Raw genomic sequence first — 21,127 nt, 5'->3', positions numbered from 1 at the left:
ATTCTCTGTCTCTTTAAAGTATCTTTGCATGCTTTTACTCTGTTAACACATATATGTTTACTTTGTTTATCCTGTTTCAGTGTCTATCAGCAGAAGAGATCTTTTCCCTTCATGGCTTTTCAAATACTACTCAGATAAGCAGCTCCAACTTCTCTGTGATCTGTCCAGCAGTCTTACAGCAATTGAACTTTCATCCTTGTGAGGATCGGCACAAACACAAAACAAAACCAAGTATTTCAGAAGGTATGTTGGAAGTTTTCTCTCCTATTTGTTTGAAAAGTCTACAGGCTTGTCTGAAATTAAGTTAACATGCTTCTTTCTCTGCTTTATTGCTTTTAATTAATCTACGGAGAAGTCCTTGGTAAAATACTTGCATTCTAAAAGTATTTGGAATAAGAATAATTAGAACTCATTTAAACTTCATAAGTTGTTCTCTTCTATTTGTGGAGTCAAAATTACACTTGGTATCACTTAAAAACATTTTAAAACTCAATACCTTATTATTTATTTAATTTTATTGATTGATTTTTTTTTTTTTAAAGAGATGGCGGGGAGGGGGGTAGGGGGTGGGTGGGGGGGAGGTGGCACTGAAGGGGAGGGAGGGAGGGAGAGAAAGAAAGAATCTTAAGTAAGTTCCACGCTCAGCATGGAGTCCAATGTGGGGCTGGATCTCATGATTCTAGATCATGACCTGAGCCAAAACCAAGAGTTGGATGCTTAGCCAACTGAGCCACACAAGCACTCCCTCAATTCTTGATTTTAAACAATATATGCTTTATACTGTACATGTTGGATCGTATATTAACTATTTTGCTCATAATTGATCAATTTTCATTACCTTATGCTTATTATATTATTTAAAATCTTGACAATTTATCCATAATTTTCAGTAAAGGGATAGGGAATAGCATGGTTCTAGATTAAATATTAAGGTACAAGTTATTACTGCTTTAATTTTCATAAAGGATAAAAAGTGCCAGTGACTATTTTAAGTGCCTCTAATAGTAGTGGCATAGATGTTGCATTTCAAAGGAATAACCTGCTGCAAGGAAATTTGAAAATATAAGAAAACAAGTGTGTGCTTACTATATGGTTCACATACTTAAACATATAGAAGAATTCTTTTGCAGAAAATAAACCACTTGTTCAGGGGGTCTATTTGCTATCTATGTGCAATTTCTTGATATCTTCAAATTGTTAACCTGACCCACATGGATATTTTAATTTTCACTTTTTTGGTACATTGTTCATTCAATAAATGTTTATTGAATGACATGTAAAGCACTCTTCTGGGCATTAGGATTCAGTAGTGAACAAGGAAAATTCCTTGACCTTTTAGGACTTATGATGTAATGGAGAAGAGAAAGAATAAATATTTATACAAAGAAGCAAATAAATAATAGAATTTCAGGGTGATAAATGCTATGAAGATAATAAAGTAGGTAAAGAATAGAAGGAGACAGTGGGCAAGTATGATTTTTGACAAGTCAAAGGAGGCCTTTCTGATGAGATTACATTTGAGCAGAGTCTTAACTGCAGGTAGGGAAAGGACCATGGCAAGGTCTTTTTTAGGAAAAGAACATTTTTAGTCAAGGAAACAGTCAGCATGAGCTTGGCAATGAGCTTGGTGTATGTAAGGAACAGCAAGAAAGCCTGTGTGTCTGACACATAGTAAGCAGGAGGGGGAATAGAAAGAAACGATGCCTGGGGCCTTGTAGGATACAGTGAGTTGACTGGATTTTATTCTGAATGTGGTATGAAGACACTAAAGTGTTCTAAACGGGGGAGTCACATAATTTTGTTTGGATTTGTAAAAGACTATTCTACTTGCAGTTTGAAGAATAGATTGTAATAAGGTAAGAATAGAAGCAAGGAAATCAGTCAGGAGGCAGTTGCCAGGGGTTGGTGCTCAGGATTGGGGACTTGGACTAAGGTGGGAGAGGTAGAAGGGAGGAGAAGTGATCAGATCCAGGACGGATTTTGGAAACTGTGCTGGAATGGTTTGCCTCTGGTTGGATGGGGGTGGAGGGAGGGTGTTGGGAAGGAAGAATCGGGATTTGAGCCACTGAAATTGGAAAGATGGTTGTGTCATTTCCCAGGATCAAGAAGACAGGGAGGTGCAGTTTCTTAGGGAGAAAGCAAGTGGTGAGCATCGGGTATAATTTTTCATATGCTTAGTTTGAGACATTGACATAGACCAACAAGGGGGAATTACCAGTAGGCAGTGGCATGCATACATTTATGCTTAGATTACAGGTAAAAGCTAGAGATTTGACTGCTTAGAAATGGCATGTGAAGCCACTTCTAACCTGAGCCTAAGAGACTATAAAGAGAGAAGATAGAGAAGAAAAAGGATACTTAAACAAAGGAAGTACTTATTCTACTGACTCTTGAATTCCTTTGTGTATATATGATCTCTCTCTCTTTGAGTAACAGGAATAACAACAATGACAAAAATAATGATAGTAGCCAACTCTTATGTCATACTTACCATATGGCAGGTACTATTTCAAATACTTGATCTATGTTAACTCATTTAATATACATAGAACTATATGGTGTAGGAACTACCATTGAATTGTCAAGCTTTTAAATAATATGAGTTTCAAGTATTTTGCTTAAGAGTACACAACTTGTACATAATCAAGTCTGGTTCAAACCCATGTTCTCTTTTATATTTTATATTTACATACATAAAGAACAGAAGGCTCCAACAAACATACTTTATTAATATAGTTAGCAATTTTGTGAATAACAGTAATATAACTAATTGTCTAAGCAAATATTTTTCTAAGTTATATACTGAATAGGAATATATTTGTATTTCTACAAGTTTGTTTAATACGGTTTGCATTTTATATTCAAAAGTAAATTCAGAAAATGCTTTATATACTAACATTTAATAGTAGTGTAACATAATAAAAGCATAGGTTCTGAAGCCAGCCCACCTGGGCCCAAATCCCAGCTCTCTACTTTTCCAGCTATGTTGGGCACATGACTATGTCTTTCTGCCTCAGTTTTCTAATCTGAAATAGCACCTTTATGATAAGGTTGCTATAAGGATTAAATAATATTTGTAAAGCTATAGAATATAATATGGCACATAGTTAGGCCTTATATATATATTAAATAAGATATACCTACCATGTACATATTTCGGGGCATAGGCGATGAAACTTCAGAAAAAGGAAGTCCTCTACTCCGTGCAGATTAGTAACTGACATTCAAAAGTGTTTTTTAGGGGCACCTGGGTGGCTCAGTTGGTTAAGGGTCTACCTTCAGCTCAGGTCATGATCCCGGGGTCCTGGGATTGAGCCTCACATTGGGCTCCCTGCTTAGTGGGAGCCTGCTTCTCTCTTTCCCTTTGCCTGCTGCTCCCTCTGCTTGTGCTCACTCTCTCTCTGTGAGATAAATAAAACAAATGTGTTTCTAACTTTAATTCCTAGGTTTCCTCTATCCCAGGAACCAGGAGGTAGGAACAGGGAATTGGGAAGCAGGAAGTGACACATTCCAGGGTCAACACTGCAAAGTCATAAAATGGAAAATCAATAATTCTACATTACAAGATTAGACTGGCACCAAATATTTGGATGGAGGCCCAATAAAGACAGAAATGCCTCTTACAGTACACCTTATCTTAGGAATTGAAATGGGGCTGGAGTGGGTGGGATGGGATAAGAGAAGAGAAAAAAACTCTGGAGAATTAGGGAAACTGGTAAAGTACTCATTATTACTAATCTAAGATGTTTATTTATTTAATTTTTTAATTTATTTTTTATTGGTGTTCAATTTACCAACATACAGAATAACCCCCAGTGCCCATCACCCATTCACTCCCAACCCCCCCGCCCTCCTCCCCTTCTACCACCCCTAGTTCGTTTCCCAGAGTTAGCAGTCTTTACGTTCTGTCTCCCTTTCTGATATTTCCCACACATTTCTTCTCCCTTCCCTTCTATTCCCTTCCACTATTATTTATATTCCCCAAATGAATGAGAACATATAATGTTTGTCCTTCTCCGACTGACTTACTTCACTCAGCATCTAAGATGTTTAATTTGACACTACATTGTCTTTATTTGATGTGCTATCTTATTTTAGTGCAGCTGTGTGTGCAGCTTGGTTGAACGATTTATTTAATATCTCTGTGCCTCAGTTTTCTCATCTGTAAAATGGAGATAATTATAGTACATTCCTTCTAGAATTGTTGGGATATTGAATGAGTTAATATATGCAAAAGTCTAGAATATCTATGTCTTCACTCCTTTTATACATGTTTTCACAGGTTTTTTTCCATTCCCTGCTCCCTGTGTAAGCCTATTCTTTTTTCACAAATAAAATATTTTTTAAGTATTAAATTCATTGGATTCTTGATGTAACTGTTCACTTAATATAGAGTCAATTCTGAGCTCATTCAAAGAAATGAAAAACCAAAATAAAACTAATCCAAAGGAGTCATGATATAAAGATTTTATAAATGTGTTTACACTGATGTTTCAGTGGGCAGATAAAATAGTCTCATTTATCAGAGACCTTGTATTTTGTGATTTTGAAATTGCCTTTCAGGTGTTTTATAAGCTCTTACTGATGAGCACAATAAACTGATGGTAAATTAACTTCTTTAAGAGAATAATTAAGCTTTAGCAATAATTTGATGGTCCAAAATTGGTGTGTTATTTTGATGGGGTCACAGAATACTGCTTCATTCAAATAATAGGTAAGAGGAAAAGAATTTTACTTATAACATTTCTGGAGATCACACTGTCCAACTCTGTAGTAGAACTGATGACTTAAGTCTAAGCACCAGAGATGTTGAATGGCTTCCTCAAGGTATAATATCTGGATGAGAGCACAGGGTTTTTAAGATCGTCTGTTTACTAATTTATTATTTTTAAATAATAATGATATGTATTGAAGGCTTACTGTATATTTTGGGGACTGCATTAGCTGATTTTATTTTATTTTTGTGAAAACTGTATGTAATAGGAGAATTAAATGAATCTAAGTGGATGCAGTTTTTAGAAGAATCTTAACACACAATGATCATTCAATAAATGTTAACTATTGGATACTAATTTTCCTTGCAAATTTATCAAAATCTTTCATAGTTCACTAAGAAGCAGAGAGGAAAAGATCCTCTTTCAATCAGATCATTAGAATGAGGCCTATGGGTATAGGAAGAGGTTCAAGGAATTTCCTTAGAGTAATTCATTCTGTTGTGCCCCACTTGAAGAGATGGATGGAATTTTTTTTTTAATAATGTCCTAACAAAACAAGAAGAGGAAGCTATGTAGTATGCCTAGAAGGCGATGATTCACACTCCCAAACTTCCCCAAGTGGTCCTGAAAAATGTGCACAATGGTAATGAAGTTGGAAAAACTGAGTAAGCAAATGATTTTTTTTTGACAGAGTTCTGGGTTCTACCATGAAATATGGCATTCATTCATTCATTAAAGAATGTGTGCTATTTGCTGGCAATATTCTAGACACTGTCTAGAATAAACTTAGTTCCTCTCCTTAAAAATCTCTTGACTTGTATGATGTAGACAAATATATGTGATAAAACTACTTTTGTACTCAAGATATGGCACGTGGTCCAATTACCTTTAATCAAAGCCTAAGGAGCAAGGGACAGCTGCCTGGAAGAGCTGGGAAAGCTTCATAGGAGAGATCTTGGAGTTGGCTTAGAGAAACACATGTGAATTTCTCAGGCAATGAAGATAGACGTTTTCGGATAAAGTTCCTCAAATAAAGTTCCTCATACTGCTTTGTGTGTGTATGTGCCTACACATTTACCAGTTCCCCAAGCAAAGATCTGGGCTCCCTTTTGGCAGGAATCATGGTTTGGTCTGCTAGGCTCCATAAACATTTGCTTAGATTGTTTATATGTAGATAGAATTGCTTGAACTAGAATAATGGTGAGCAATCTGGTATTCATGAAGCACAATGTAAATTCAGGCAATGAAGATAGACGTTTTCGGATAAAGTTCCTCAAATAAAGGCAATTCTGTACTTGGAAAGCATTCTGTTAGCATAAATTCCATGTTGAGAAGTGTGTAAATAACACTGGAAAAGTTGTGTGAGAGTCAGTTTGTGAACAGCAGCTTTGAATAGGGGCATGAGATGATTTGAGTTGTGGTTTCAGGATAGTCTGGTGGCCATGTCAAGTAGGGGTAGGAAGACTGTCATAACACCTCAGAAGAGGAAGTGAGAGATGATGCCTGAGCTCGAGACATTTCAATGAGGAAGAAGCTAGGGTGAGAGATGTTTCAGGCAAAACTGATAGAGTTCTGTCGCGAATCGTCTATGAAAATGACTGGTTGGGGTGAGAAATTGAAATTAATCCTAATGTATTTGCCACCTGTGGAGATCACAGATTTCTCAGGGGAAGGTGATGTGTTTAATATGTGTATGTGGTTTTGCCTCAGTTTGGTACTCACAAACTTCTTTTGAGTAACACAGCATGCTTCACTTGTCTTCCTGTCGTATCCTTAAGCCAGCCTCTCTAGAATAATCCGGAGGAAATAAAGGTCACACCTACCATTAGCTATAAAGCTTAGGATAACATTCGTTCATTTCATTGTCAGCGATATTTATTAAGCATCTCTTGGATACCAGGCCTTAGGGACAGAGAGTTGATTTTTTTTCATTCATTTCATTGTCAGCGATATTTATTAAGCACCTCTTGGATAGATAGCAAGCCTTAGGGACAGAGAGTTGATTTTTTTTTAGCATGTTTCAGCATGTATGTATCCTTTCTACTGGATGAGATTATAAATATTTGTTGAATGAAGAATGCGTATAGGTTAGTGAAAGGATAGAAGGCTATTTGTGTTAAGGGAAACTATACATCATTATACCATGGAGGCAGATGTGAGATTGAGAGCTCTCTCCAAGTGGAGAGTCTGAGGGGAGTAGCTAGTACTGTTTTAGGTGATAAGGTAGTAAATGGGAATGAGGTGGACCTTCATAGTTCCAATGAGATGACTTTGCAGGACCTGGTCAGGGGTCTGGAACTGATAGGTAAGCATCTGGAGAAGATAAAGGGATGGTCAGTGCTGTGAAGATTCTTGAGGTCAGAGTAACATTTATTTCTGTTCATTTCATTTGGTATGCAGGACAAACGACCTCATACTGCTTTGTGTGTGTATGTGCCTACACATTTACCAGTTCCCCAAGCAAAGATCTGGGCTCCCTTTTGGCAGGAATCATGGTTTGGTCTGCTAGGCTCCATAAACATTTGCTTAGATTGTTTATATGTAGATAGAATTGCTTGAACTAGAATAATGGTGAGCAATCTGGTATTCATGAAGCACAATGTAAAATACTTACAGTTTCATTGAGTCCCTTGGTCTTTTTAAAAATTAGAATACCTCTACAGGAGTAACGAAGCATATTGCTAAAATATGTCAGCACTGGAGCCAGACTGCCTGAGTTCAGAATCCAGCTTTTCATCTGCATGACTCGGGCAGCTCATTTGAACTCCATATGCTTTGGTTTCCTCAACTATATGAAGGAGGCAATAGTAGTACTCACCTCACAGGGCTTTGTGATGATCAAATTAATTAATACATATCAGTTTCTTAGCACAGTACCTGGCAATGGTAAACCCTCATAAGCAGTAAGTGTTGCTATGGTACTCTACTGAGACTGTCAAAGAGAAAAGAGGCCTAACATTTAAAAATGTTTTCTGGGCATTTTAAAGAAGTGCCTGTGCTGAGGCAGCTTCCTCATCGTTCACGCTGTCCTTCGTGCTCAGTGTGTGGGGCACAGGCAAAGCCACATGTTCCACGGTTCCAGGGGCCCGGGTTATGTCAGTCTGCACTGCCGTCCCAGTGTGTCCTGGGTTCACACAGCATGCTTCACTTGCCTTCCCGTCGTATCCTTAAACCAGCCCCTCTAGAATAATCCGGAGGAAATAAAGGTCACACCTACCATTAGCTATAAAGCTTAGGATAACATTCGTTCATTTCATTGTCAGCGATATTTATTAAGCACTCTTGGATACCAGGCCTTAGGGACAGAGAGTTGAAAGACTTGCCACCTCCTTCTGTCACCGGAGTTCTCACCGTATAGGGTATTTTCGCCTTCATCTGGGCTCAGCAGGGTGAGTTGTGCAATACAGCTCTCTCTGGTCCCCACGTGCTCCCCTCCTGACTGCTCACTGCACTGGGCTGTGTCCAGGTCCTAGAGGCCCCAGCTGGGTGAGGTGTTGCCTTCCCAAGGAAGTGCACTTCACAGGCGCCTGCAGACAAGTGATTATGCCAAGCACAGTGTCAGCAACTATGGTCACCTTGAAGCTAACCAGACCCACCCATCTCCACCCTTACCCTCCACCCATCACTTTGTACCTTTTCCCCGAAACTCTGTGTTCCTCTGAAAGGCTAAGTTTTAAATCAGGCTTTGAGCTACAGATGAAAGTAGGTGACTTGGAACCTGCAGCCCTCAGGTGGTTTGTCACACTCTTCCAGATGTTCTCCAAATTCCCTGCGAGCTAGAAATTTCTTTGTGTCTGTAGTGGTGATTTAGGACTGATGACAGCGTAAAGCCATGTTACTATTTGTATTTATTATTCTATATTTATATCACAGTTTTCTGTACAATTTTCACTGAGAAGATTTTGTTATTATTTTTTTAAGATTTTATTTATTTATTCATGAGAGACACAGAGAGAGGCAGAGACATAGGCAGAGGGAAAATCAGGCTCCCTGTGAGGAGTCCAATGTGGAACTCAATCCCAGAATCCTGGGATCACACCCTGAGCCAAAGCCAGATGCTCAACTGCTGAGCCACCCAGGTGCCCCAAGATTTTATTTTAAAGAAGATATCTGGTTCAGGCTTTCAAAGAAAAAGATTGTTTCAAGCTTCATGTACAGTATGACTTCATTTGGCTCCTTTGTTCTGATTAATTTCTCCTCTTTCCCTTTGATCTACAGTTTGGGGATACGGACTCTTGTCAGTGACAATTATTAATCTGGCATCCCTCCTCGGATTGATTTTGACTCCATTGATAAAGAAATCTTATTTCCCGAAGATTTTGACCTTTTTTGTTGGTCTAGCTATTGGGACTCTATTTTCAAATGCCATTTTCCAGCTTATTCCAGAGGTAAGGATGATAGCTATTTGTTTCTGTGAGTAATTGTTTCTTTTAAATGTTTTAGCACTTTGTACATTTTAAGGCTCTATAATTCTCACAGCATTTTATGGTCTGGTTGATAGGGTTGGATAAGAGAAAGCTGAATCACAGCAGATGAAAAAGCTTGTCTCAAGCTACAAGGGATACTGGTGTCAGAGATAAAATTAATATTCTAGGAGGCCAGCCATCAGGACGTGCCCAGACAGCTCTGGGACACCTCTAAGGGCCTGAAAACTTTATTTTGTCTTGCATTTGGCAAATGTAATTTTTCTACGGACTTTATTTATTTATTTTCTAAAGAGCCTGTGGTGTCAGGTTTACTGAAGATGTACCACCAAATGTCTCCAGACATTTACTACAGCTTTTATTAAAGTTCGTGTGTCTTGTCTGTTAGGAATACCTTGACTCTTTATAATTTCAAACTCTAGCTCTTGCCCTTGCCCTATGTCCTTTAAACAGTGGATTATTTCATTCTCCTGTGTGTGTGTGTGTGTGTGTGTGTGTGTGAAAGAAATCTTTTCTTCTTCATTCTCAGATCCAGCCCTTGAGTTTTTTTTATCTCTTTAGGACCAACCAGGATCCTCTAGGCTTAAAAGGATCTCTTTTGGGAAAACAGTAATCCAAGTGGCTTGTTATGTTTCCTTTAAGAATTTGAATCTGGGTATGATGGACAAATATATTACTTTTAGAGAAAATGGATTATCAATGTCTCATTTTTCTTCATGACCTAGATCTAATATTATCTGGAAAGGTGGGAATCAATGCTTCCTCTTTACTGCTAAAAGCTTGCTCTTGCAAGGCAAACATTGATGAAGGTAGGAAACTATAAGATAGAAAACTATCTTATAGCTAGGAAACTATAAGATACTCTGGGGTTTTATGAATAGAACTTCCTCTGGTTATAAGACTCCTCTGTGATCTCTTACAGTTTGGTTACTTAAATTTCAGAGTTTTTGTTTGCCTTTGGTGGTTAAATTCCCAATATTACCTGATCTGAGATGGATTTAGAACTTTGGTGAAAATCGTACACTGAAAAATTTTGTATTATATTCCAGAAATCAGGTTAAGTTACTTGGTTTTACCTGGATATTTTTCTCTCTCAGGCATTTGGATTCAATCCCAAAAGTGACAACTATGTTGAGAAGGCAGTTGCTGTGTTTGGTGGATTTTACATACTTTTCTTTTTTGAAAGAGTGCTTAAGATGTTATTAAAGACGTATGGTCAGGTAAATAGACTTTATTGAAATGTTTGATGTTTGACTCCTTAAAACTATGTTATATATTTTTATAGGCAAATGACAGAAATTTTATTCTTTTCTTTCCCTTTTTTTTTTTGAGAGAGATATAGACAGCATGAGCAGAGGGGAGGGGCAGAGGAAGAGAGAGAGAGAGAGAGAGAGAGAGAGAGAATCTTAAGCAGGCTCCATGCCCAACGCAGAGCCTGCCATGGAACTCAATCTCACAACCTTGAGATCATGATCTGAGCTGGAATCAAGAATCAGTTCCTTAACTGACTGAGCCACCCAGGTGCCCCAGGAATTTTGTTCTTATAATTATGTGAACAGCTCAGTTATTAGACTTGTAAATGTCAGGAGAAAGAAAAGTCAATATATTGAAAAGTATAAGAGAAGCAATTGATTCACAGTGTAGAATTTGGAATAAGGACCAACAATTTAATGTTAAGAAAAATGTGCCCAATTTGCATTCATTCATGTTCATCAAAATAACAAGGCATAGGTACCCTAACATGAAAAAACAGAATCTAATAAATGAAGATACTTTTAATCTAAAAAGATTACTTTACAGAATAGATATACACATTTTCTCTTACAAATAAAAAGCACTAAATTCTCTACTTTCTTGTATGTGTGAGCCATCATTTTTTAATTTTTATAATCTCTTCCTTTTTAAAATTTTTCATGCAGAATGATCATACCCACTTTAGAAATGATGACTTTGGTCCTTCTCATGAGAAAACTCATCAACCTAAAACATTACCTGCCATCAATGGTGTGACCTGTTATGCAAATCCAGCTGTCACAGAGCCTAATGGACACATCCATTTTGATAATGTCAGTGTGGTATCTCTACAGGTATGGTGATTCCATTTTCTCTTTACTATATTGCATCCTTTATATAATGTGAAGACTTCTGTCAATACAACCAAATCAGTATTATACACTTAAATGTGTCTGATTTATTCTATTATATGTGGGATAAGTGAAATGTAAGTCTATATTCTTTTTCTAATTTTCCTCCATACCCTAAACAAGTGAGTTCAGCAAGAAATTGAGGGTTACTGGATCTGAGACTTCATTATTCTTTAAGATTATTTAACTATAAGTGTGAGTTACTTAGATTTATATAGTAACATGTAGCAAACTTAATCAGAGCATTTCTCTTATTTTGGAATTCTTTCAAGATCCCAAACCAAAAAATCCCGTTGAGTAATTTTAGAACTGCAAGAAAAAAAGATTTGTAAGCTATTAAAATTGTGTTCATTAATTAATTGATTTAGAATTTGTATCCCACCTTCTAAATAATGTTAATAGATATCATTTGTTGAGTGAATATTATATGCCAGGTAGTATGCTAGGCATACTAATTGTTTTATCGCATTTACCTTTTATAACAGTTATTCAAAATAGGGTTTATTTTCTACATATTAGAAATATTTTGGTTTCAAGTGATGGATATCATACCCAAATTATCTACGCAGAAAGGAAACTTTATTGGAAAGATAGTGGGCTGTCTGATGCAACAGCTAGGCCAGAGGAAGAGCAAGAATCTAGGAACAATCAGAACCATTAGAACTCCTGGTCTTCCTCCTCCCTGTATGTTAGAGTCATTCTTTCACTGTGCACTGGCTCCTTCTGTAAGTGGGAAACAGAGCCACTAGCAACTCCTGAGTTTTATGTTTTACAATTTCAGCCACTAGAAGGAAATTGACCTGATTCTTTCAGCCCTAAATCCAAAATTCCTGGCAAGTGCCTCCTTGGTCTGGCTTGAATTAGATGTCCACTTCTAGACTAATCTAGAGGGTTGGCTACCTTGTATGACTGCAGGGCATATGGATGGAGTAGAGGAGTGGTTATGAAAAAGGGATACTAAGTGACAAGATCATTGATGTTCACAACAATTCTCTCTCTCTTTTTTAAAGATTTTGTTTATTTATTCATGAGACACACACACACAGAGTGAGAGAGAGAGAGAGAGAGTGAGAGAGAGAGAGACAGAGACACAGGCAGAGGGAGAAGCAGGCTCCATGCAGGGAACCCAATATGGGACTCGATTCCAGGACTCCAGGATCACGCCCTGGGCCAAAGGCAGACGCTCAACCGCTGATCCACCCAGGTGTCCCCACAACACTCTCATTTGACAGATGAGGAAAATAAATTCTCGAGGGTCATTTAGTTGGTAAATAGTAGATCCATAAGCCACAAAGTTAAACACAATATAAAGAAGAAAAATTGAGGGGTGCCTGGGTGGCTTAGTTGGTTAAGCATCTGCCTTCAGCTCACATCATGATCTCAGCATTGAGGGATTGCATTGAGCCCTGCATCAGGCTCTCTGTCAACAGTGAGTCTGCTTCTCCCTCCTCTTGCTCTCTGTCTGCTTGCCACTCTGCTTACTTGTGCGCTCTCTCTCTCGCTGTCAAATAAAATCTTAAAAAAAAAAAAAAACGGAAAAATTGAAAATAAAATCAGAGAAAGGCAGCCAAGAAAAAACAAAAATTAGAAAAAAAATATCTGGAAGAGGTTATGGCAACTGACCTGAGTTTCCTTCTGGAAAGAAAACATGATCAGTCATATACTTTGCCCCACCTGATTAAGGAAAATCTCAAGTGTGTTTGAAGAGGCCATTTTGTGTTTGCACTGAGCTAACAGAGGAAATTATTTCATGCAATGATACTTCCAGCCAAGATTTTGCAAAGAATATGAAAATGTTCAAGTAGATAATCTCTTACAATAATTATAGCTAACATTTATTAATGCTCAGGGATTCTGCCTAGAATGTTAAATGAATGACCTCCTTGGGCCCTAGTCATGCCTGGGAGACAAGTACTGTCATAATTCAGAGACCGTAGCTTGGAGAGATTAAATAACAAACCCAAGGATATGTAGCTCCTACACGGCAAAGCTTGGATCAAGATAGAGGCCAACTGATACAGAAGCCTGCACGTTTGTATACCTTACCAGATTATTGGGTCATGGCTCTACTAGAATCAAGATGATGACATTAGGGCTCCTGGGTGGCTCAGTCGGTTAAGCATTTGCCTTCAGCTCAGGTCATAATCTCAGGGTCCTGGGATGGAGCCCCACGTTGGGCTCCCTGCTCAGTGAGGAGTTGCTTCTCCCTCTCCCTCTGCCTCTCCCCCTACTTGTGCTCCATCTCTTTCTCTCTCCTCTCTTTCAAATAAATAAATAAAATCTTTGAAAAAAGAGATGATGACTTAACTCTTAATAAGTATTAATTTTTGTAAGGGAAGAAGATAATTTGGCCTGTGGCCATTACTTTCTGAGAACAAATAAATTGAAATGCTCAAAAGTTTGATTTTAGTTTTAAAGTTTTTGGTTTTATGATTTAAGATTTACTATGGCTAGAAGACAGGTTTGTAGTAAATATAAACACCATGACAAAAATGGGATCTTACACATGATGCTGTTTCACATAATTTAGAAATATCAATTGAAAAGCTATTCTTACTCTACTTCTCAAAGTAATGCTAGTACACAGGCTTTCATTCATTTACCCAATAAGCATTTATTGAGTACCCACTCATTGTCCTAGGCAGTGGGGATTCAGAAGCAAATGAATTCTCATGAAGCTTATCATTTATTTAGTAGACAATATAGAGAGGAGTAAAACAAGAAAATACCACATAGCAATAAATACTTTGATGAAAATAAAATATGATGATGTGGGAGTGACCGGTGGGGTCTTCTTTTTTGATCAAGAAAGGTCGGTCTCTTCAGAGATCAACAGATAATTAAATAATGAGAAAGAAGTGCCAGCCATGCAAACATCTGAGAAAAGAATGTTCTGAAATCTTTGAGAATAATCAAATGGGTTATGTACAAGGGGACTGGAAGCTAAATAGCATTGGACTTCGTGACGTCAATCTTGGAGACCAGTGGCACAATTCCATCGATATTCTGAATAGAAATGACTGTGGAGGGTGCCAGGGTGACTCGGTCAGTTAAGCTTCTGACTCTTGACTTTTGATTTTGACTCCGGTCATGATCTCAGGGTCCTGAGATTGGGCCCCGTGTCAGGCTCTGTGCCCAGTGCGGAGTCTACTTGAGATTCTTTCATTCCCTCTTCCCCTCCCCGCCAACCACTTGAGTGCTCTTTCTCTCTCTAAATAAATATATAAATAACTTTAAAAATATTTAGACTAGTTAGTGACCCTTGCTCCAGACCCAGTAAATTTAGGCATCACAATCCATGTGGTGTGCAGGAGTATGTGTGTGTGTGCACGTGGGCACACAGGTACTTGTACGCAAGAACACACATATTTCCAGGACAAGTTGGAGAATAATAAGAGGCAGTTATAGGAGAACACAGTTACTCAGTTATTGCCACTAGGTGTAACTGCGGCTGTGTTGCTGTGTTCTTTTCTCTCTTTGACTACTATGTAACCCTGTGGAGAAGTCATTTCAGTATCTGTGCAGCCAAATGGGTCTTTTTCACCTGAATCTACAGCTTTAGAAGGACTGTATTTTTATTAGGTGTTGATTCCTTAGGAATGTTAGATACTCAGGAGAGTGTTAGCTTTTCTAGGCCACTAGAGGGACCATCTGGCTTATTTCTCCTGTAGTCTGTAATCAGTCTTTTTCTAAAGGAAATCTCTTGTGCTTTTATTTAGGAATCGATGCCAATAAATATAAAGTGATAGGACTCACTTTTTTTTTTTTCCTAATAGAAGAAACATTAACATCAGCGATTTTATGTTTAAAATTGAGGTACAGTGAAGTGAAATATAGCTGCAAAATGTGGTGATGTTAGGACACTTCTTTTGTCAATAACTGACATGAAGTGACATTCTCCAAATACAAAGAGAACATTTTTGAGGTGCTTGGGTCTCTATGAGGGTCCAATAGATGTTAAATACATTTAATTCATCCATCAAATACTTACTGAGCACCTAATATGTCCTTGGCACTATTCTAAGTACTGAGTACACATCAATGGGATAGAACAGACAAACTTTATGCCCTTTCATAACATAACAAATATAGTGAAATGTGGAAAGAATTATTTTTAAAAAAATGTTTTATTTTTAAAAAATTTATTCATGAAAGAGAGAGAGAGAGAGAGAGAGAAAGAGAGAGAGGCAGAGACACAGGCAGAGGGAGAAGCAGGCTCCATACAGGGAGCCTGATGTGGGACTTGATCCAAGGACTCCAGGATCACGCCCTGGGCCAAAGGCAGGTGCCAAATCGCTGAGCTACCCAGGGATCCCAGCATTCTTTTTAAAATTAAGTATGAGATAGAAAAGCCTGATCAGGAAGCCATGGATGCGGGGCTTGTCTACTGGTCTTTTCTCTTGGATGGCTGGTATTTCTCCATTCTCACTTGGAAGGGGCAAAGGTGGTGTGCATTCCTGGCTGCCCATGTTGGGAGTGGGGTGGGAGCAGAAGGGGGCACTGTGCATTTCTCACTTAATATCCCTGTCTTCAGCACTGTGCGTCATTGTGGCCTTCAGTTTGCTTTGTGTCCTCCAAGTGAAAGTCTCTTTAGTTCAATATTCTCAAAGGGCAAATTTCAGGTGCCTGGATGGCTCAGTTGGCTAAGGGTCTGGCCCTTGATTTCAGCTCAGGTCATGATCTCAGGGCAGTGGGATTGAGCCCCATGTGGGGCTCTGTGCTCAACACAGAGTCTGCTTGTCCCTCTCCCTCTGCTCCTCCCCCTGCTCTCTCTCTCTCTTAAATAAATTACAAATCTTTAAAAAAGGGCAAATCTCTAGTCATCACTTGGGGTGGTTGCCTTGCTGCATTGTCTTGGAAGCAAAGACCTGTTTGGAAAACAGAAATCAGTTACTTTCCTATATGTGGTTATATTAGGCATTAATCAAAATGGAAAACCATGTAAGTAATAAAATTATCCAGAAGTGATTTGTGTTGATTTTGATTAACTGGTGTTTATGGAAAAGCTGGTTTAGTGGCAGACAGATGATGCTCCTAGACTGTCAGGAAGGGGACTTCTGGGTAGATCTGACTGTCAGTGGAATTTGCTCTCACTGGATCCGTCTCAACGCTTCTTGCCCCATGCATGGGCCATTTTATCTGGCTTTTGTCTTTGTGTCACAAACATTGATAACTGAATCCTCTCTGAATTTAGCCCACACTTCACTGGTATTAACTATACTTTTATGCATCTCTAGTGAACCTTTTCAAATTTTCAAGAATATCTTGAAATATCTTGAAAATATCTTCTAAAATCTTTTCAATGCTCTGCAAAATTCCCACTCCTACCATTGCTTCCTTTAGTGAGATGGAGATCATTATTTAGAATCTGTGAACTTTGCTGTTTTACCTTATTTGTTACATCCTGAAAACGGCTGTCTCCTCATCTGCTCTCCACCTTTTCATTTTTGTCAGGGCTTGTATCCTTTCTCTTTTTTAAGGCCAGTTCCTCTAAAAGTATCCATTGTTCCCATGGCTTCTTCCTGTTTTTCCAGAATATCTCCTTTCCCTATGTCTACAAACATGCTCAAGACTTTTATACCTGAAGGTATTCTTTTCTCCTGACTCTGCTTCTCCCCAAGATTTTCAACCCTACTCCTTCCCTGCACTGTCCAACTTCTTGAAGGACTAGTTAATACTGAAGACTTTTTGTCAGACATTCTTAAGTGCTTTATATATTAACTCATTTACTCCTTTCAGTAACAATCCTATGACATTAAGTATGATTATTATCTCCATGTTAATGATGTGGAACCTGATGTACAGAGAAGTTAAGTAACTTAACCAAGGTCACACAGGTACCAAGGTAGGATTTACATCCAGGTATCCTGATTAACCAGTCCATCTGGTTAACCCTACCCTGCGCTACTCTGCCTATCATTTCCATTTGGTAACTAGTCTTTATGTGCACCTTCCTCTTTTTCATCATTTTCTCAAATATTTAATCATGTATTACTTAAAAAAAATCAGTACCTGTTCTCTGAAATTTCTCTTTGGGGTGATACGAGTGATTTTTCTAGACAGTGTACTATATTCTTAGCACTCATTCTTTTTGAGAAATTCCTAGAGTTTAGCACATATTTGAGTACTTCTTGTTGGCTGAACACTAGGAATATAACAGCAGATTTTTCACTGAGAGCCATTGCCTCCGTCTTATAATTGCTCATTAGGTGGCTTCTGTGATGCTATACTTACCTTCTCTTGCCATTTTAGCTACTACTTTCCTGGTGCTTTCTCTGAAACTCCTTTTCCTTGTAGGGCAACTGGATGTGGAGGAGGAAGCAAGGGTTTTGGAGTGACATGGGCCAGTGCTCACATTTCAGCTATAAATTGTTCATTATATGATTTAAGGAAAATCAATTAATGAGCCTTTGTTTGCCTTCTGTTAAATGATGAGCAAAAATCCTTAAGCTAATGATTTTTTGCAAAAATTAAATAATTTGTTTTGGGTTAACTATGTAACAGTGTCTGGCACACTGTATGCTTGTGATAAATACATGTTTCTTTACTCCCATTCATTAGTTTTTATCCTTCTCTTTTCTTAGTTTGTAATCATAGTGATCTCATAAAATCCTATCAGTGGAAATTTCATTCCTCTGGGAATAACTTCTAAATCTATATGCTTAATTATTTACATATCAACCTTTCCAAAAGGCCTGCTTGTACTAAGTCATAAAGGCTTTTGAATCTATTTGCATTTTTCCACTGGGAAACACAAAGTAACACATTGAAAGGCTAAAACATACAGAATTTCATGCTTTCTCAGCTCCATTATTTACCTTTTTTATAACTTAAGTACTTTTTCTAAAAACTAAAGTTTGATTTTTAAAACTTGAAAGCCATCTGATAATAAAGACAACCTTCTAGATATAAATGCTTTCAAGTCAGACATTGACTTTCTGTTAAATAGACTAAGAGAGTTTGAAACATTTACTCTCACTTAATGGACTAAAACTTTAAAGTCTAATTTAATTTGCCATTTGAATGATATCAGTTTTTGTACCCCAGATTCTTTCTTTTAAGATTTTATTTATTTATTCATGATTGACACACAGAGAGAGAGGCAGAGACATAGGCAGAGAGAGAAGCAGGCTTCGTGCAGGGAGCTCAATGTGGGACTCGATCTCAGGACTCTAGGATCACGCACTGGGCCGAAGACAGGCACTCAACTGCTGAGCCACCTAGGTATCCCGGACCCCACATTCTTTATCAGAGTTGTTCAGCTGTGCACTTATAAATCCAGTTGTATCTGTCACACTATGACACATTCTGTTCATTTGAAAGGACATTCTAAAGGATGTTCCTAAAGGAAATCCCTAAGGAGGGACTTTGGGTTATCTGCTGGGACTCCTTAAATGAGCCAATCATTTGGCCAGCTAGGACATCTCTGATTTCACTCAGGGAGGCTGGTATTACCACTGACACATTAACAAAAAATGTTGGTACTACCAATTACTAGACCAGCTGAGAGAATAAAATAAGTTAATGTATATGAAAGTGCTTTGAAAAGTAGTCAAACCTGTACTATTTAATCTATTTGAAAGACAGACTGTTGCTTAAGGGTTTCAGTCAGGGACTGCTATGGTATCCAGATGAAAGGGGAAAATATAAGGTAGTTTCCCAATAAAGATTCAAATGGAAAAAAAAAAGATTTAAATGGTTACTATTCTTCGTGAAATTTATAATTTTAATCAATTGATATGTGCTATCAAGTCCATGTAAGCATAATTAAAATATTATTAAATTTGACTTTTGAGTATAACTTGAAGATTTTTAGGACTTTCTTTTCCCTTTGTATATGGATACAAACACAATTTAATTTCTGTTGAATGAATGAATATCTTGAAGTAAAAAAGAGGAGAGAAAAGATGTTCAAAGACAAGACTTTCCAAGAGAAGCCTTCTCAGCTTCCCTAGAAATTACCAGAGATATATTGAGTAATTCCTGTCCTACATATTGTTTGCCAAAGAATCCTTAAAATACTCTCAAAAGGTCCTACTCACAGTGGACAGAAAGAAACCTTTTATGAGGTATCAGGATAAGATGCCAAAAACGTCTTGGTTTTGAACTTGATTTATAAAACACGGAGTTTTCCCTTCCTCCTAAGGGAAACTACTATGAGTTCTAACATTATATGGTAGTTTTTCATAAATTATGTAATCATTTGTATCTTCCTTCTTTTGCTCAATATTACATTTGTGGAGTTCATTTATATTGTTGCTTATAAGAGTCACCCATTCATTTTCATTGCTTTATAGTATTCCACCATATGTATATATTCATGACATCAGTTTCATTATTGTGAATTTAATCTTACCATATCTATTCATACTCTTATATTTCTATTTATCCATATGATATATTGAACTTCACATTTTTAAAACTAAGTAAAAATAGTATTTTGGACATTTCATTGTATAACTTGCTTTTTTTTGCTCATATTTTAGTACTTATATTTCTACTTCATTTTAACTGCATGATGTTACTACTACTTGTTTATCCATTTCCCATGACATTGATAATTTTTTTCCTTTTAGCTTTTTGCTATAACAACAATGCTGTAATGCACATTCTTTTTTTCTTTGAGAGAGAGAGAGAGAATCTTAACTAGGCTCCACATCCAGTGTGGAGCCTCTTGTGGGGTTTGATCTCACAACTCTGAGACCATGTATGACGTGAGCAGAAATCAAGAATCGAGTGCTTGACCTACTGAGCCACCCAGGTGCTCCTGCCATGTACATTCTTATCCATGCCTCATCAGGTTTCCATGGAGAGTCTGTCTAGGACTGTGATGGGTGTTAGTGGCACTTCAGGCAGAACAATTCTTTGTGTTAAAATGCCCTGTACATTGAAGGATATTAAACGTTGAAGGCTCTCAGGGTGCTATTTATCAGACGTAGCACTCCAGTCATTAATAACAAGGGAAAAATAGCCCCCATTACCCTCACATTTCTAAATGACCTTGGGTGACATTAGGTAGTTTCTGATTCAGAATCATTGATCTTTTCTCAACTTGAGCTTTGTGAGACAAATTTTGTAAGACAAGAAAATGATTTAAAGTGACTATTTTCTCTCATCTTTTGAGGATGGTACATAGTTAATATCATTGTACATGCACAGAAGAGAAAATAATTTATTTTATTTATTTTTTTAATTTTTATTTATTTATGATAGTCAGAGAGAGAGAGAGAGAGAGGCAGAGACACAGGCAGAGGGAGAAGCAGGCTCCATGCACCGGGAGCCCGATGTGGGATTCGATCCCGGGTCTCCAGGATCGCGCCCTGGGCCAAAGGCAGATGCCAAACTGCTGCGCCACCCAGGGATCCCCGAGAAAATAATTTATTAAGCATGAAGGATACCTTATGGCATTAAGACTTGTCTTGCAGAACATCTGTGAGAAAGATTGGGGTATATAGCTAGACTTGTAAGAAATGGGTCATATATACACATATAGTTTTACTGAATACTAAAAAATTGCTCTATAAACTGTTATGCTTTTTTTTAACATTCTTATCGAGAGCAGAAAAGAATTCACTTTTTCTTCACATCTTTAGCAATACTTGGAAATTTCAGACTTAAAAAATTCGTTGCCGGTTTTAACGAGTTTGAAATGTTATCTTTTTGTGATTTGTCTTTGTATAATTCTGATTACTCGTGAAGTCGAGCATCTCTTTATCTGCTTATTGGTCATAAGTTTATTTTTGTGTTTCCTGTTCACCTATTTCACATATTTTTTGTTGAGTTTTTTTATCAATTTACATTAAAGAAAAAATTATTCTGATGTTTGTTAAAATGGTGAAAAAGA

General features: G+C 37.6%; 1 protein-coding gene across 1 annotated transcript in view; it reads left to right on the top strand.

The window, feature by feature from the left end:
- The window catches only part of SLC39A8 (solute carrier family 39 member 8), a 73,474-nt gene that overhangs the window by 23,501 nt on the left and 28,846 nt on the right, over positions 1-21,127 (top strand). The window contains exons 2-5 of the mRNA XM_077882141.1: positions 81-243; positions 8,934-9,103; positions 10,237-10,359; positions 11,059-11,226. Coding sequence (XP_077738267.1) covers positions 81-243; positions 8,934-9,103; positions 10,237-10,359; positions 11,059-11,226 — 624 coding nt within the window. The remainder of the gene's footprint in view (positions 1-80; positions 244-8,933; positions 9,104-10,236; positions 10,360-11,058; positions 11,227-21,127) is intronic.

Source organism: Canis aureus, chromosome 33 (assembly GCF_053574225.1).
Source record: "Canis aureus isolate CA01 chromosome 33, VMU_Caureus_v.1.0, whole genome shotgun sequence".
NCBI classification, from domain to species: domain Eukaryota; kingdom Metazoa; phylum Chordata; class Mammalia; order Carnivora; family Canidae; genus Canis; species Canis aureus.
The sequence above is the reverse complement of the archived record's forward strand: the minus strand, read 5'-3'. Positions and strand labels throughout refer to the sequence as shown.